At 49.3% G+C, this 17,071-nt stretch overlaps 1 protein-coding gene across 2 annotated transcripts in view; it reads left to right on the top strand.

The window, feature by feature from the left end:
* Positions 1 to 16,869, top strand: part of SCML4 (Scm polycomb group protein like 4) — an 85,280-nt gene extending 68,411 nt beyond the window's left edge. For both annotated transcript variants that reach the window (XM_080664239.1, XM_080664240.1), the window contains 3 exons: positions 4,340 to 4,627; positions 12,407 to 12,552; positions 15,400 to 16,869. In XM_080664239.1, the coding sequence (XP_080520365.1) occupies positions 4,340 to 4,627; positions 12,407 to 12,552; positions 15,400 to 15,525 (560 nt within the window). In that variant the 3' untranslated portion in view covers positions 15,526 to 16,869. The remainder of the gene's footprint in view (positions 1 to 4,339; positions 4,628 to 12,406; positions 12,553 to 15,399) is intronic.
* The last annotated feature ends 202 nt before the right edge of the window (positions 16,870 to 17,071 follow it).

Consider the following 17,071-nt stretch of genomic DNA (forward strand, 5'->3'; position numbering starts at 1 on the left):
CTGCTCTTCCCTGGGGCCTCTCCCTCCTGCCCCTTCCTCTTTCTGCCTCTCTCCTCCTGGCCTCTTTCTTTGCATTTCAGAGCTTCCTGCTGCCTCCTCAGGTGGTGGGACCAGGAGAAGCTGGGGCACAGTTACTCCCAGCTGCTCGAGTGGCAGTGCTATCAGGCTGGCTGTAGTACTTTCTTTTCTAATCTGGTCTCTGGGCCAGAGGTCTGCGGTGCAGCCATCTCTCAAGCAGCCTGGCCCAGCCATTCGCACATGGAGCCCTCTGGACACTGCACTGGGGGGCGGGGGGTGGGGGGTGACCTTGCCAGCCTGGGCAGGGCTGTGTGGTCTGCTGGGCTGGGCAGACCTGCTGGCAACTGATCCCAAGAAGGCACGGGCCCAGCCTGGGGAAGGTGGCAGTGACGATGGTAGAAAGGGTTCAGTCTGTGCAGCTGCTCCTGCAATTGGGAGGTTATGACCCTCGTTGGGAGATAAGGGGGGGGAGAGGAGGGTGAGTGTGTGTGTGTGTGTGTGTGTGTGTGTGTGTGTAGAGAGAGAGAGAGAGGGGAAAGAGAGACAGACAGAGAGAGAGAAAGAGAGAGAGAGAGGAAAAGAACAGAATAGTGTCTAAAGCTCTGGAATTCAGGGGTTATTATTGCATGAATAGATATTACTGAAGAATAATTTTGCAGATGGAGGTATTTTGCTCTTCAGGGCTTCATTTGGTTAGAGAATCCAAGTAAAGTGCCAGTTTAATTTTTTCAAGTCCCAGTTCACTTAACTGTGCCATGTTAGGTATCATGTTCTAAATGACAAGGGTCAACGCCAGCTGAACTGAAACTCGGTCAGGAGTGCCTGTGGTTTTATACGCGGGGACCTTCCCCTCCCTGTGCTGCTCCTGCCGCGTTGTGAGTCTCTCTCTCTGGCTCTTGGTTTCTTCTTGTCCATCCACCTCTTCCTGCTCTTCTTTGGAGGTTCTCTGGGTGCCACGCCTGACTCTCCTCCACAACAGCAGGAATGGGCTGCACCAGGCGTCCTGGAAGCCTCTGCAGAGGCCACTGTGGGGGAGGGGAAGCAGGGGGAGACCACACACTCCTGACCCTGGAGTTTGCTCCCCCAACAGAGAGGTTTAGAACGCGTCAGGTTCAGAGCAAGCAGGTATCCCTTGAGGCTTGAGTGGGCTTGAACTCTTCTAGAGTGTTCAGTAGCCTCACTAATGGGCAGGCTTCATACACAGCGGCTGGGGGAAACCGTGTTCCACAGATTAGCAATGGAAGTTCCCGACACTAAACCCTGAAAAGGTGGCAGGCTTCTTTGTGCATTGTGCATCTGCCTGTCCATGTAAGCAGGCTCGTGTGTCAGACAAAAGCTGATTACTCCTTTTTCTGGAGGAAAGTTTTAATGACTTGCAAGCAGCATCCTTAGTCTCTAGGACAGAGACTGGGGTGATAGAAGGGAAGTGCATAAAACACCTTTTGTTTGCCCTGCTTTGCTGAGCTGGTGGTCTCCTCTTGTTTAATGAGAGGTGCCAGGGTCACAAGACAGCTCATTTCAGATGAGAAGGGACTTTCTAAGAAGCCGGGAGACAAGGACCATGAACGTGGTCTGCACGTGTCTGTGTGCAGAGGCTGGATCCCTGTTGGGCACTTGGGTTGGGCGATCCCAGGTCTGCTGGCCCCATCTGGTGTTCACTCACCAGTCAGCCAAAAACCACTTGAAAAGTGTAGTTCTCTCTCCAAGTATAGATTTGGTGCTTCTTTTGCCCAGCTTTAAATAGTAGTTTTAGGTAACAAACAATTCATATGTCCTACTTCATTAAATTTTTAAGCTACTAGAAGTTCTCTGTACCTGTAATTCATCTACCTCTATGAGGGATGGCTTCATAGCTTGAACAGTGTAAAGGTTTTGAACAGCTAGAAGAGGGAAGGAAGGACCCTCCCCTGAAGCTTTTGGAGAGAGCCTGGCCCTGCTAACACCTTGATTTTAGGCTTCTAGCCTCCAGAACTGTGAGAGAATACATTTCTGTTGTTTTAAACCACCAAGTCACTGGTAATTTCTGCAGCCTTAGGAAACTAATACACCCAAGTCCCACCTAAACTCATCCCCTGTCCCACCAGAGGGACACATGTAACACTTAGGGACATGCTGGTCTGGGTGTTCTGTGAAGGTCCTTTGCAGTCCTGTGGTTGGATGATGGCCTTCATTGTATCAGTCAGGTATGATGTAAGCATCAGCGCCCCTCTTTATAAAGGTGAAGAAAGGCAGTTTTCATTGGGTTTGAGCAGATGCACCTCATCAGTTCTGAAGGGCACCCTGGTGTGTGCACTTGACCTTGATGTTCACTCCCAGAGCCACGGCTGGGGCTTGGTGGTGTCTCCGTGGTTGCCCACCAGCTGACTTCAGAATCACTGATTCAGCCTTTGCTGAGTAGAGGGCTAGTGCTTGATGCTCTCTCATGTCCGTTTGACTTTCTAATGAACTCATTTGGATCATAGCCCTTTGATCTCATCCATGGTTTCTAAACCAATCACATTCTGTTCCCTTGTTTCCCATTTCCACACATTATCATAGGAGAACCATTTTCTATCTGCATCTGTATTTTCCAACTATAGTGCAGATTGGTGAGTTATCTCATTCTCTGCCTTAGACTATCAGAATTCCATAGACATACTTAATTTGGATTTAAAATATTTAATAAACAGAATGTTTCAGTTCAATCTCTTTTTCACTTCTTATCATTCATTTACATGAGGAATTTATATTTAATCCTTTATAGTCTGAATTTTAATACATATTCTGCTAAACTGGCCCAAATGCCTACTCAACAAATACTTATCGAGTGCCTTCTGAACGCCACGCACTGGGCGCTGCTTCCTCAGGTATCCAGAGCATCTGCCCTGGAGACACAAAAAGGATCAGTGTCCCAGACTATGAGAACTCGCTTGTAAAGGGAATGTAATGACAGTTTTACCACTCACTGGCTTGCAATGATGCTGGCTCAGAGTAGGTGCTCAATAAATGTTTAGTATTTCTCCTTCTCGCTCCATTCATGAAGCAGCCTCACACATAGCTCTGAAGCCTGGTCCCATTTAGAATCTTCCTACTGATGTCTTCTGACCCAGAGGGAAGAGATGCAACATAGTCCATCAAGGAGAAGGTGCCGAGTTCTAAGTTTCTGAAGACACCTTGCAGCCCTCCATTAGCTACAAAGGGTGCGACACAGGGCACGCACCCTTAGGCTGCTCGGCTTACGCGTGTCCCAGCAGCCAAAGTGTTCGTCGGGCTTGATTGTACAACACTCTCAAGAACGTGTTTGCACCTAACACTGGGCTTCTGCCATGACTTTTAAAAACAGCTTTATTGAGATGTAATTCATACATCATACAATCCACTCATTTAAAGTGTTCAACTCAATGGTTCTTAGTATATTCGCAGATATATGCAGGCGCCATCCCAATTGTAGGACATTTTCAATACCTCAAAAACCACATACCCTTTAGCTAGCATCCTCTGTCCCCTCAACCTCCATGCCCAAGGCGACCACTAACCCATTTTTTATCTCTATAAATTTGCCTCTCCTGGACATTTCATAGAAGTGGCACCACCTTATATGCAGCCTTTTGTGGCTGGCTTCTTTCATGTAGCATAATGTTTTAAGACTCACCCGCTGTGGCTATATCAGTCCTTCGTTTCTTTTTATGCCTGAGTAATATCCTGTTGTGTGGATATACCACATTTTGTGTAATCAGTCATCAGCTGATAGCCATTTGGTTTGTTTTGGCAATTATGAATACTTTTCTGTAAACATTCACGCACAGGTTTTTGTGTGAATATTTCTCTTGGTATATATCTAGGAGTGCAATCGCGGGGTCACATGATAGCTCTGTTTTAACCATTTGAGGAAGAGCCAGACCGTTTTCCAAAGAGTCTTCTACACCATTTTACATTCCCACCCGCAGTGTCTGAGGGGTCCAGTTTCCCAGCATTGGCAGGTGAGGGGTCGGTGAAGGTGGGCCAGAGAAGAGAGTGCAGGGGGATTCAGACGAGCCCCCGAACACTGCCAGAGGGGCCGGGAAGAATTTTGTTTGAATTTTATTTCCAAGTCATCAATCACCAAGATCATTACTTTTCCCGAGGACACACCTCCCCATCCCGAGGAGAATATGCTTTGTTGGGGAGGCGGGCGTCTCTGCTGGGAGGTGAGCTATTTGGGATTGTGCCCAGGGGCCCATTCCTCCTCATCTCCTGTGCTCACAGCCGGCGGCCCTGCTGCTGGGGATGGTTCGCCAAGACGGAGGCCAGGCTCCCTGGAACGGCTCTCTGATCGCCGCCTTTCTCCCTGCTTTCCGCTTAGCCAAGACCTTCGCCACCGCAGAGTGCCGCCTGGCGACCGCCGCGGGCATGAGCCGCTACAGCCTGGACCCCTCCGCCCCCGCCTTCAGCCACAGGGGCTCGGTGCCCCCCGCCCCCTCGCTGTACTGCAAGAGGCAGAACTCCGGAGATGGCCACCTCGGGGGCGGCCCGGCCGCCGGCGGCTCCCGCACCAGCCCCCTGTCCTCCGGAGGCCCCTCGGCACCAGGGCTGAGGCCCCCAGGCTGCAGCCCCAAGAGAAATGGGACCTCTCTGGAAGGAAACAGATGCGGTAACGTAATGCATGCATGGGCCCCCTGTGCCTCTCCCTGCTGGGCCGGTCGGACCACCGCAGATGGGGGAGGAGGGGACCCTGGCCGTTTGAACGTGGGAACACTGGGAAATCCGAAGTTTCTATAAGTCCCCTCCTGAATGTCTGTTGTTCTCCAACACAGCTGAGGTCAGGCTGTGAAGATAAGCCCAGGAAATGATGTGTGCGAGTAGGCGAGGGTGTAGGAGTTAGAAAACTCCAAAATTACGGTGGCTCAAGTACCATAGAAGTTTATTTTTTGTTCAGGAGACTAAGGTGGGTGTTCCTAGTTGGTGGGTGCATCCCTACGGGCCCAGGCTCCATTCCGTTTGTGGCTCTACTACCCCCAGGCCCCGAGCCCCAAGCACCCAGCGGTGGAGAGGGCAGGAGCAGGTGGAGCAGGCACAGCCTCCCTGGAGCCTGAGCTGGTCACATCCCTCCCGCTCCCACATCTTTGGCAGGAGCTGGCCATTTGGCCACACGTCCCTCTAAGGGGGTCTGAGAGGCGTGGACTAGCTCTGTGCCAGGAACCAGATGTTAGTAAAGAGTTTTGTCTTGCGTAGTGAGTGACACCGCGGCTACAAATAGATGGGTGGAACCAGAGATCAGCCAAATGCCCACAGCACTGGTTGTGACACCACTTCTGTCTCACCGTTACAGGTTGTTTGTTGTGATGCAAAGTACAAAAGTGCTGTCATTCTAGGGATAGCTTAGCGTCCATTCTGATGTGTGTGTGTGTGTGTGTGTGTGTGTGTGTGCGCGCTCTTTTTAAATCATTTTCAAACTCCAGTATTTCGTTAGCGAATAGAAGCTATAGAGCACAGTGGATAATCGCATGGTCTGGGAGCCGGATGACCTGGCTGGGACCCTGGATCTGCCGCTTTCTCTTTAGCAAGTCTGACCTTTTGCAAGTCTGAGCTTCTCTGTGCCTCAGTTTCCTCACCTGTAAAATTGGAGTAATAATAATAGTACCTACCTCACAGGTTTGTTGGGAGGATTAAATAAGTACATGTGTGTATTTAGTACAAAGCCTAGGACAAAGTAAGAACTCAATAAATGTTAGTAGTTGCAGATCACATGAACATACCCCTCAACAGAGCACAGCTCATCAACTCAGGGGCTGAGAACTGCTGAGAAAGGAGGCCTAGGCCAAAGAGGCAGAGTCTTCATCCTGCCCCTCCGCAGCCTCCCAGGGGCTGGCAGTCTTCCTTACGTAGCAAGCCACGTTTCTGTCCCGAGCCTTGGCTCTCTCCGCCAGCAGCCCTGAGAAGCCACAGCAATTAGCACTTGGTGTGACCCAGGTCCTCCACATACTCCCCTCAGCGAGCCTCACCCATCCCAGACGAGCCTCTGCTGGCCGAGGATGGAGAGGGAAGTAGGGGCCCTGTGACGGGGAGGCAGTCCTGAGGGCATAGCATAGACCCCCTCAGCCAGGGTGGGGGCTTTGGCCAAATGTAGAGTCACCTGTAGGCCACTCCCCAACACTGTCACTCAGGGCCATTGGCCAGGAAGAAGATTCCAAAAGCGAGAGACGCTGTTCCATCTGATCTCTAAGAACAAGAGAAGGGAACAAGATCTGGCACAAACCAATGTCTTAAAGTAAATGAGGGGGCAGCATTTATTTCCCAGGTTTATCCCCAGAGTTAGAGTAACATCTGGCATATAGTAGGTGTTCAATAAACATTCACTGTACCTGCCCCCTGCTGCCATGGTGCCCAGAGCCCTCATGTTGCTCCTGGCTGTCAAAACCCTCATTCCTGTGTCCCTCTAGCCTTCACATGTCTCTTCTCTCAACCTCTTCTCCTCAACCCAACTCCCACTTGCTCAGGGTGGTGATCACAGGATACCACCTGATTGAATTGACTCATAATCCTAAGAGTGCTGCCTCTAGTTGGTGAAATCTCAGGCCCTGTGTCGTAAGTGTAGGATTTCAAGCAGTAGGAGGAAGACACGATTTGGGTAGAGAGAACCATCACTTGCTGTAGAATTGTCTGCCCCGTCCCAGTCCATCTGGTCCCCCTGGACGAGGGAGACCCAGGGCCCGTCATAGGGGTCTCAAGGGAGCTCAGCTCCCAAGTCCCTTGCTGCCTCTTTCCCATGGACCCTTGAGATGTCCTTTCACCCCAGTTTCAACCATCCTCCTGTCCTTTATTTTTATCTCTCCCAGCCCTTTGTTCTCCTGGAATTAGACCCGGATCTGCTTTCCAAGTAATCTGCCAGAGGCAGGGCCAGCTCTGAGGAAGCCCTCTCTATCGGAGCCCTGGCTGTACCCAGGAGAGCCCCCCTCCCTCAGGACTCCTGCCTCCCAGGGTTTAGGGGAGAAACAGCCCTCCAATTCCCACTGCCTTCCATTCCAAGCAAACCACTAACTATATCCTGAATATCGAAGGTCTCTTTTACAACTTAGAAATATTAGTGAGAACTTTGCCTGATACCCTGAAAATTAGAGTTGTTCATAGTCAGCAGATGCCCTAGGGCTGTGGGATGTTCAGAAACACACAGCCGCCAGCCTCCCTGGAGCAAAGCTGCTGCAGGATTAACAGCTGAGATTCATGGTCGAGCCTGTGTGATACACTGCAGAAAATGAAATTATTTACCCTTTGTGGGTGCATTAACTCTTTAATGCTCCCCAAATCCCTTTTACTCAGTGCTTCCTTCAGGGTGCGAAAAGGAACCACAGATACCAGAAAGAGCTAGCCAGCCATACACACTCTCAGCATCCAGATGAAGGAAGAGGGCGGGGAGGGTTAGGGGACAGAGGGCAGTGCTGGCATCTCTGGACTGAGGTTTCCACTTCTGCTTACATCTCATTGGCCAGAATTTAGTCACATGGCCATGAGCTGCAAGGGAAGCTGGGAAATATAGTTTCAATTCCAAGCAACCATGGTCCCGGCTGGAAATCAGGGCTCCTATTACAAAGGAAGAAACAGAAAAAAAAGCTATTGGCTAGGCAGGTGGCCGCCTCAGCCTCCCCCCCCCCCCCCCCCCCCCCCCCCCGCCCGCCCCACGATTAGATGTGTTCCTTCTCTCCTGCTTCCTCCGCTGGCACTTTGTTTCCTCATCTCTAGTACTTCCTCTCTCCAGTCCCATGGTAGGAACCAGACCCTCAGCTTTGTGAGGTTTCTTGCTCGTATTTGTCTCCTCTGCAACCCCAGAAGAGGGGCCTGCTTGTTTGCGGCATATGCTAAATTTCTATTTATTGAGCAACTAACCCTTGGAGGTTCTAGGGAAGGGGGGAAGGGATGGGAGCAGACAGACTCCAACACCCCAATCTCTTTAATCAGGGCCTCTTTGTATTTGCAGAGTGGGGCTTTACGTATGCTTTGCTTGAACATAATTTGCACAGCTAAACACATTTGGAAACCATGGAAATAAACCATGTGGGATCGAGTGGCAGTGTATTAAAGTAGAGAGCAAACTATTGGCCGCCATGCCCATTTGTCACCTTGCTGCCTGTCGGGGGCCCTCTGGAGGGCCATTAGTTTTCCCTGTGCCCAAGGAACTGCTCAATATTGCTCTGAAATAGCATCCCCAGTGAAAGCAGTTGGTATGAAGGAATCATGCCCCCTTAAGAGGGTTTGACCCAAGTCATAAACCTTGGAAGGAACCTAGCAATGGATTCCCCCCCACCATGGTGCTAATCAAAATGGATTAAAACCACAGAGGCCAGAACACTGCATGAGGCTGCAGGCAGGGGAGTGGAAATGGATGACGTGACAAACCTGCGAGCCTTCCCTCTCATGTGAACACTTACCCTGGCCACCTGCTGTCTCGATATATCACACCTGTCACCTCTGTCAGTGGACTTGGAAGGGATGTCATCACAGGACACATTTACCTGTTGTTTTTTGCTGATACTCAGGTGAAAATTCAAGAGTTCTCTCCTGTCTCTCCTCCAGGACATAATCACTGAGAGTCGTAAAGAGGCTGCAGACAACAAAAGCGTCCTGACTCTTGCCTTTAACAGGACGTGCTGTAGAATTCCCAAACACAACTGCAGGTCCAGGTTTCAGAATCAAGAAACAAAGTAAACCAGACATTGTTATTAGCACCCAAATGCTTCCCATGAGTTGGATTTGCTTTTGCAGTGTCTGGCGTCCGGTGATGGACAGAGACAATTCAGCCAGAAAAAGGATGGGAACAGCACTGTATGTGATGTGGGCAGATGGCTGAAGGCATGGCAAGGGTCTGTTCATTCTGGGGAGAAGAGTTGCACCCGCTAAGACTTAGAGAGATGCCAGCAGAAACTTACTGAGCACAACATGCCAGGGGATCATCTTGGGTCTAAGGATAGAGCTGACAGGGTGCAGCTCCAGAGAGACAAACAGAACAATTGCACACACTTAGTCACAACTGTGACTTGCCCCACAGGACAAGTATGGATGTTATGAGAGAGTCAGGTAGCAAGGGGTTGCTGGGCCTCCTCTGGGGAGTCAGGAAAGGCTTCCTGGAGAGGTGACCATGGAGCCACCTGGAAGGGGAAGCAGGAGTTGGCCGGGAGGGGCAGTGGGGAGAAGGGGTGAGATCAAGTTGCTTGCCCAGAGGTCACAGTGGTGGCAGAGAATGAATCAGCTCTGCTAGGCCTCTCTTCAAGCCTATGGCCTCTCGTCTCTAGAGGCATCCTCTCTTCTCATACAGGCATGGCAGCTGGTCTTGAAGGAATAAAAGAAAAACTTGACTAAAATCTAAGAATTGGGCAGACCCTCTTCTGTCTCCCATTTCCCTCACCTCATAGGGAAGACTATTGTAATAGAAACAATGAAAAACAACACTTTTAAGTTGCCTGATGCTGCCTAGATTGCGGGCTAACCTGACACCTTGTGCACTGCATGCCTTGTTTCTAGGAAGGGTGCATTCTACGGAGCAGGTGAGGAGGAGGAGCTGAGGACAGATCTACCCTCCCCATTGCCTTCATCCTGTCTCCTCCCAGCCCAGCTCTAACTGGGGGGCTAAGGGGATCTACAGGAGCCGGAGGAAAGGCACCGTAGTTCCCTTTTGGGCACTGATGGGCTTTCCTTCAGATGCTTCTTACCTGGCTCCAGCCCAAAGCTCCACATTCACTTGATTCTTACAATATTCTTGAGAGACAGGTTGAAGAAACAGAGGCCCATAGAGAATGATCAGGGCCAGGAAAGGGACCAGGAGCCTGGCTATTGGTTCTTCATCCCGTGGGCTTTGCACATGGACACAGATGAAGGTCTCAGATAAAGCTCTCAGGTGTGTGAGAGGCTAACCCGTGAATGCTGCTTAGGGCAGCCTGTGGTGTAAAGGGGCTATGCAGTGTCTCAGGTGGAAGGGACCTTTGAGGTCCTTCCCAGCTCCCTTATTTCACACCCGAGAGGCACAAAGATGCTCATGTAGCTTGTGGGCGGTAGGGATTTCTGACTCCGAGCTCATTGCTCATTCCCTTCTTCTTGTGACCCCATTGTTAGCTAAGAAATTCTCTCTGACTTATGAATGCACAAAAGGAAATTATGCATGTGCTTGTGGGTGTGTGTGAGGCAGGAGAGACTCGGAGGTAGCAGTACAAGTGCTTGTGCTGTGAGAACGCCGGGATTGCTTTAAACCCTGATTCATAGTCATTCTACTCCTGGGGAATGTGAGTTCTGCTTTAGAAATGACAACAGCCATCTTTAATTACACATGCGTTCACAGCCGGGTTTCACTATCACGTCTCCAGCAGCCCAGGGAATGGACAGGACCATGCACACCGTCCTCTGTGCTGGAGAACGCCGCCTCCCTAAAGGCCCTGTGCAAGCACTTTGCGTGCTCTGTTCTTTTAGGAGCAGGATTTTTTTCACGTCCATCACATCTTACCACTGTCCAGTCACATCTGCCTGGCTGTACCCATCTGTCTTCCTGACACCTTCACAGCGCTGGAGGGACTGGCGTATCTGTTATCTCTGCGAGCAGAGGCCACTGCAAAGGCTTTACAAACCTGCCACCGGAAAGTTCCTCTCTTCCTTCTAGAGGGAGTCTGTGTGCTTTGGAACTTGAGCAACTCCAGGGGTGTGACAGGCTCCCTGCTGCTCTGGGTCTTGTATAACTAAAAGCCCCTCAGAGAGGCTCCCAGGCCTGGCTGCAGCCCTTCCAGCCTGGAAAAGTGAAAAATGCCCCCAGCGAGCAGCAGGCACCAGGAGGGGGCCACTCTCCCTCCAGGGCCATCACCTGGCGCACCTCCTCGTAGGGACACACACCTCCCTTGCTCTGGCCTTGCTCAGAGGAACTCAGGCTCCCACGGATGAGGCTGTGAGTCGGCCTGGAATTTTTTCTTTCTATCAAATGCAGGAAATTAGATTTGCCCTCTGCTCTGATCACTCTAAAATCATTCTTGGCACCGTAGACTACCAGCCTTTGTAATCAGAGCATCTATTATCACCCTGACTAATGCCGAAGCTCCGATGCGGCGGGATCCAGAGGCAAACGTGATTCCGTGATGCTCGTCCCCATGTTGAGTGCAGATGTCTTTAAAGGCTGTGGAGTCATCTCTAATAAGCACACATCTACATGCAGATGGCTCCAGGGGGCAGCGACAGTTTCCGGGCAAAAGTGCCCATACCAGACAACCTTAGGGGCCTTTTCCAGGTGCAACAAGGAAGAAGCAGGGAAATGTCAAAGAAACCCCAGTTCTCAGCCAAATCATTACGTTGTGAGGCTGTGCTTTTCTCGAGCACCATACAATGTGGAGGGAAGAAGGAACAGCAGAGAACCACTGCACCCTGAGGCTGGAGAAGGGAAACAGAGCGAAGGCTCCCCCACTTCTAATATAGGATTGTTCTGTGGGAAAGCGGCCTCACTATTCAGAGCCTCAGCTTTTTTTCTGGCCTGAAAATGGGATTAAGGATTACCCACACAAGGCTCTTGTATAAGTTATTTACACTGTTTCTGCAAAAGATATTGAATCATTTTACATTGATTGACCCAGTTTTTACAAATATATACTTAGAGCAATGGAGAAGCCAATGATTACAGACCCCTTAATGAGAGGACATCGTTTCCCACCAAACATTTTGCCTGGGACCTGGTAAAGAAGAGACAGATGCTCAGTAGATGTTTGTGGAATGAATGGGGGGAGGAGAAGATGAAAAAAGATCATCCTCAAGAATTAAAATATAACTGGAGCTTGCAGACAAGTATGTGCATAATTGTAATGCGAGGCAAAATGGAAAGCATCTTTTTAAAAATATATATATTTTTATTGATTTCAGAGAGGAAGGGAGAGGGAGAGAGAGATAGAAACATCAATGATGAGAGAGAATCATTGATCGGCTGCCTCCTGCATGCCCCCCACTGGGGATCGGGCCAGCAACCCAGGCACATGCCCTGACCGGGAATCGAACCTCTTGGTTCATAGGTTGATGGTCAATCACTGAGCCATGCCAGCCAGGCTGGAAAGCATCTTAAGAGAAGAACAAAGAAAGATTTGGGGATTCAAGGTGAAGGAAGGTGATGTTCTGATGGCAGGACACAGAAATGCTGCCCGGGAAGGGTCTCCCTGGGCGCTGATGCGGGTGGAGCTTCTGTGGGAAAGAGGAAGGGTAAATGTCTCCTGGACTGACGCCAAAGCCCCAGCTAAAGGTGGATAAGGGAGGCTGGAGGAACGCTGGGTCACAACCAGGGTGCAGCCACTCACAGCCTTGCTCTGTCACAGGAGGTCACTCAGGCCAGCACCTTGGACTTGAGGGCCAGGTGGGAGCAGGTAGGTGCTCAGGCCCTTGTCCTGGTGTCTAATGGTCTCGCTCTCCATGCTCACCCAACCAGCCTCCAGCCCTTCTCCAGACGGGCAGGACGGCAGGCGGCCAAGGAGCAGGAACCCGTCCACCTGGACCGTGGAGGACGTGGTCCGGTTCGTGAAAGACGCTGACCCGCAGGCTCTGGGGCCTCATGTGGAGCTCTTCAGAAAGCATGTATGTATGTGGTGGGCCCAGCCCAGGGGAGGTGGGGGTGGGGAGGCATGGGAGGAGGGTGAGGTTCAGGGAGCTGGGGGCTGGGGGTGATTCTGAACTAAGCTCTGGGGGCACCACTCAAGGAGGCCAGTTCTTCTCAGAGCACAACCACCACTTAGTTTGTTTTAGAGGGATATTTGTCCCATCGTTGTCCTTTAACAGGAGTGCCTGTTTTCCTGCCCATCCATCCATCCATCCATCCATCCATCCATCCATCCTTCTGTGCATTCAACAAATATTTATAGCATACCTACGATATGCCAGGCAAACTATTAGTGCCTCGTCCTAAGCAGTTTGAGGGTTAAGTGAGAAGATGCACCCGAGTGTTCAGCATGGTGCCTGGATTGTAGATAGCCTTCAGTTAGCAGGCATTCTTATAATCATGTAGGAGATCCTGAAATACATAAAGGTGGTAAATAAATAAATAAAAAGATAAGAATTCATGCTTTACCTGCCAAGCTTACTATGTCAGTTTTCTATTGCTGTTACACTCAATTCCCACAAATGTAGTAGCTTACAACAACACTTCTAAGAAAATTTAAATTATTGGTTAATAAGGTTATATAGGTCTCAATGTAAAATGCTATAATACATCATCTGCATATTGTATTGTGTGTTCATCACCCAAAATCAGGTCTTCTTTTGTTGCCAGATATTTGACCCCCTTTACCCTCTTCTATCTCGCCCAACCAAGAACAACACAAATTTATCGCTTTACAGGTCACTGGGTCAGAAGTCTGGCAAGGGTCTCACTGGGCTGAGGTCAATGCCAGCAGGACTGACATTCTTTCTGGAGGCTCTCAGGAGAATCCATTTCCTTGTGTTTTCCAGCATACCCTCATTTTTTGGCTCGTATCCCCTCATCCTCATCCTCAAAGACATAACATTAAGCAGGGTCCTCCTCAGGCTGCTGACTCTTTTGTTCTTCCTTTCTTCCACAATAAAGGACCCCGCCATTACATTGATCCCCACTTCCCAGTGACCCAGGATACTCTCTATTATAGAGTCAGCTGATGGGCAGCCTTAGTTCCATCTGCAAACATAATTCCCCTTCGCCAGGTAACCTAGCATGTTCACAGGTTTCAGGGATTAGGGCATAGATGTCTTGGAGCGAGAAGAGGGAGCATTCTTCTGCCAACTACAGTTACCATTAATTTCCCCTGCCTGTCTCTCATTTTATTTGGTGTTTGTATTGAGAAATCATACTCTCAGATCTGGGGAGGATCTTTATCTAACCCAGCACTGACATTTATTAGGGATCGATTGGACCTCACCTAAAGTGGGTCTTATGGGCAAGGACCACAGGGTGGGTTATGTTTAGACAGAGCTGGGTGGGAGGAGCCTGGCTGTGGTCTGGAGTGGTGGGAGGCGGTGAAAGTCTAGGGGGTGGGATAAAGAGAGGCTTTAGGCACTGAGGCCCCTGGGAGGGCCCACAGATGAGATTGGCCCACTCTGCATTGTGCCAAGGACATGGAGAGTGAGGGACACAGAGTCAGCACTTCATCAGCAACTGGAGGGCTGGCTAGATGAAGGAGAGGGACTGGTGACCCTTGCACAGATATGAGTCCTGTAATTGTGCCTCCTCCCCAGCCAAGTGCCCCACATTTCTACCCTTTATTTCAAGTGCTCTGAAAATAGCACTAACAGTTAACGAGGAAGCCCAGCCCTACTAGGTCCATGAATTCAACACGCATTCTGAAGGGTTACCATTTTCAGAGACAAATGGGATCAATGCCAGGACCTCAAAGGATTGGCATTCCCTTAGTAGTTCTTTGTGCTATACCAGTGGTCGGCAAACTCATTAGTCAACAGAGCGGCAAACCGTGGCTCGCGAGCCACAGTTTGCCTACCACTGTGCTATACCTTGAGATAAAGCAGGTGCATTATTTAGTGGTATACCACCCAGCATTACTGACAGGGCCAAAAAAACACCCGAGTGCCCTCATGGGGTGTAATTAGAAATCTGGTGATCAGCTAAAGGTAGGTGGGCTTACCCAGAAAAGAAACAAGAGATTAGAGTGATGGATGGAAGTCAGGGCCTTATACCAGCACCTGGCAGGGGTCTCACTGCGCTGAGGTCAAGGTGCCGGCAGGGCTGACCTTCTTTCTGGGGCTCTCAGGAGAATTCGTTGCTCAGGAGAAACTAGTGGAAAGGGAACCACTAGTTTCAGGGTCTAATGGATGACACTTTGTCTTAGTCAGCTCGGCTGCTCTAACAAAGTACCATAGCCGGCTGGCTATGAACAATAGCAATTCACTTCTCAGTTCTGGAGACCAGAAGTCCGAGATCAGCCTGGTCTTCATCTGGTGAGAGCCCTTTCCCAGGTTGTAGATTGTCATCTTCTCATTGTATAAGGACACTAATCCCATTCATGAGGACTTCACCATCGTGACCTAATTACCCCCAAAGTAACCACCTATTGGAGGTGAGGATTTCAACATATGAATGGGGAGGGGTCAGGGAACACTCAGTCCATTGCACACTTCTTGCTCATTTAGCCCTAGATTGGATGAGGAGATAGGCATCATATGTGAGATATTGGGACCTTGCTGGAGTTATGTTTAATTCCTTCAATCCTGATAAAGTAGGAATGTGAAAGATCCACTGTATTAAATTACCCCAGGGAGAGGAGCATATAACATTTTTGCTCTATCTTTTAAAGAAGATATTGCATTGGGACTAAGAACATGTTCCTAAGTACATCCACATTCCCTTACCTCACCCCCTGACCACACTTTAACTGTAGCCACCACCTGATCACTCTGACCATCTTCTGGGTTTCCTTTGTTCTGATCCTGTTCCACCAGGAGATTGACGGCAATGCTCTCTTGTTGCTGAAGAGTGACATGATTATGAAATACCTGGGCCTGAAGCTGGGACCTGCGCTGAAACTCTGCTACCATATTGACAAACTGAAGCAGGCCAAGTTCTGAAAGTTTCTAGAAGATAGAAGCAAAGTCCAGACAGCAGATCTCAAGATCATCTCTGCCTTACCAACATCCAGCCACCATGGAAAAACAGATTCTCTTCTCAAAACAACAGGCACAAAGACGGGGTCTTTTTACAAAACTCCTTGCCTTTTCAAAAAGTCAACCTGGCCCATTTCAAAGGCTCCTTTGTGTTAATGATTTGCCAAAAAATTACAAAAATGCCTATTATCTATAACATTCCTAATAGGTTGGTTGCCATCAGAGTGGGTTCTATTTGGACAATGAGAGAGTGGGGAACTGAGTGCTATCGCCCAAGGTGAACCCTGGAGGGTTCCACCGGTGTGAAAAGAACCTTGGTCTCACTCTGCAGGCCTTGTGGCCACGCCCACCACAGCACCACCTGTCTTTGACTGTGATCCGGGGACCTATCATTGTGAGCCTTGCTTGATTCAGCTCTGAAAGCTGTCTGTGGAGATAAATGCCTCCCCTTGCACTATCTGGAAAACTTGAATTCTTTTGCTCTCTAAAAGAGAAGAAAAAAACACAAACCCATTTCTATTCCCAGTGATCTGAAGTACTGTGTTATCCCACTAGAGGGCAGACTGCTAATGAGATTTCAGGACCCTCACTCCTGCAGGCTGATAATTCTGTCCTCAGTAGGAGGGTTAGGGCTTCTGTGAACAAGATCTAGCCTCCACAGCATAGGGAATTTATTCCAAGGTCGGAATTGCAAACTTGGGAAGACCTAATTACCTCCCAAAGGTAATTGGAAAGAAACCGTCTTCTAGAAGGTTCTAGTTCTTAGCCAATCATTATTATGGACTGATGTACAAGCAGCGAAGGCAAGAAATTGGAAGTTCATTCATCCCAGATGGGGCTTCTTCTCTTCCAGAATCCTTACTGAGGTGTCGATTTGTTGGCCCGCCGAACAGTCTTAGTGACATTTAGCCATGGGTGTTTCTTTAAAAAAGAAGAAGAATGTCTCAACTAAGCTTTGAAATGGGAGTGTTGGTTGCTAGTTACATTGCTGGATTATGTAGTTGTATCTGTGGATAATTTTTCTAGTCCTTAACAAACACGCAGACATGCTATTATTGGGTTTAATTCCATTTACAAATAGGTTTTCCTTCTTCGCTGTGGAGTAATAGAAAAAAATTGATTTTCTACCCCTTTGCAGCTGTGTCCAGGGAAGGACGATACATCCACAATTGACTAGACAGAAGGACAACTTTGTCTTCATGCTTCTTTTTATCCCTTTCCCTCTCTCTTTTTTCCTTCCTCTTTCATGGAACAGAAAACATATCTTCAAAATGAATTCACCTTTGCCAGGGGCATTTCCTCTTTCTTAAAAAAAATAAAAATAAAAATCCATAGTTGGAGGTGAGGAGATGAAGACCAGACTTTGCAATCTGAAGGGTGAGGATCAAAAAGAACCTTAGGGTTTCCCTTGGCCCAAATATACATTAGAGAAGGCACGCCCACCTCCAGGAGGCAGCCTGAGCAGGGGTCTCGGCGGGAGAGTGGAACAGGCTGGGGTTTCTGCCCTTCA

This window comes from Plecotus auritus, assembly GCF_963455305.1.
Source record: "Plecotus auritus genome assembly, chromosome: 4".
Taxonomy (NCBI): Eukaryota; Metazoa; Chordata; class Mammalia; order Chiroptera; family Vespertilionidae; genus Plecotus; species Plecotus auritus.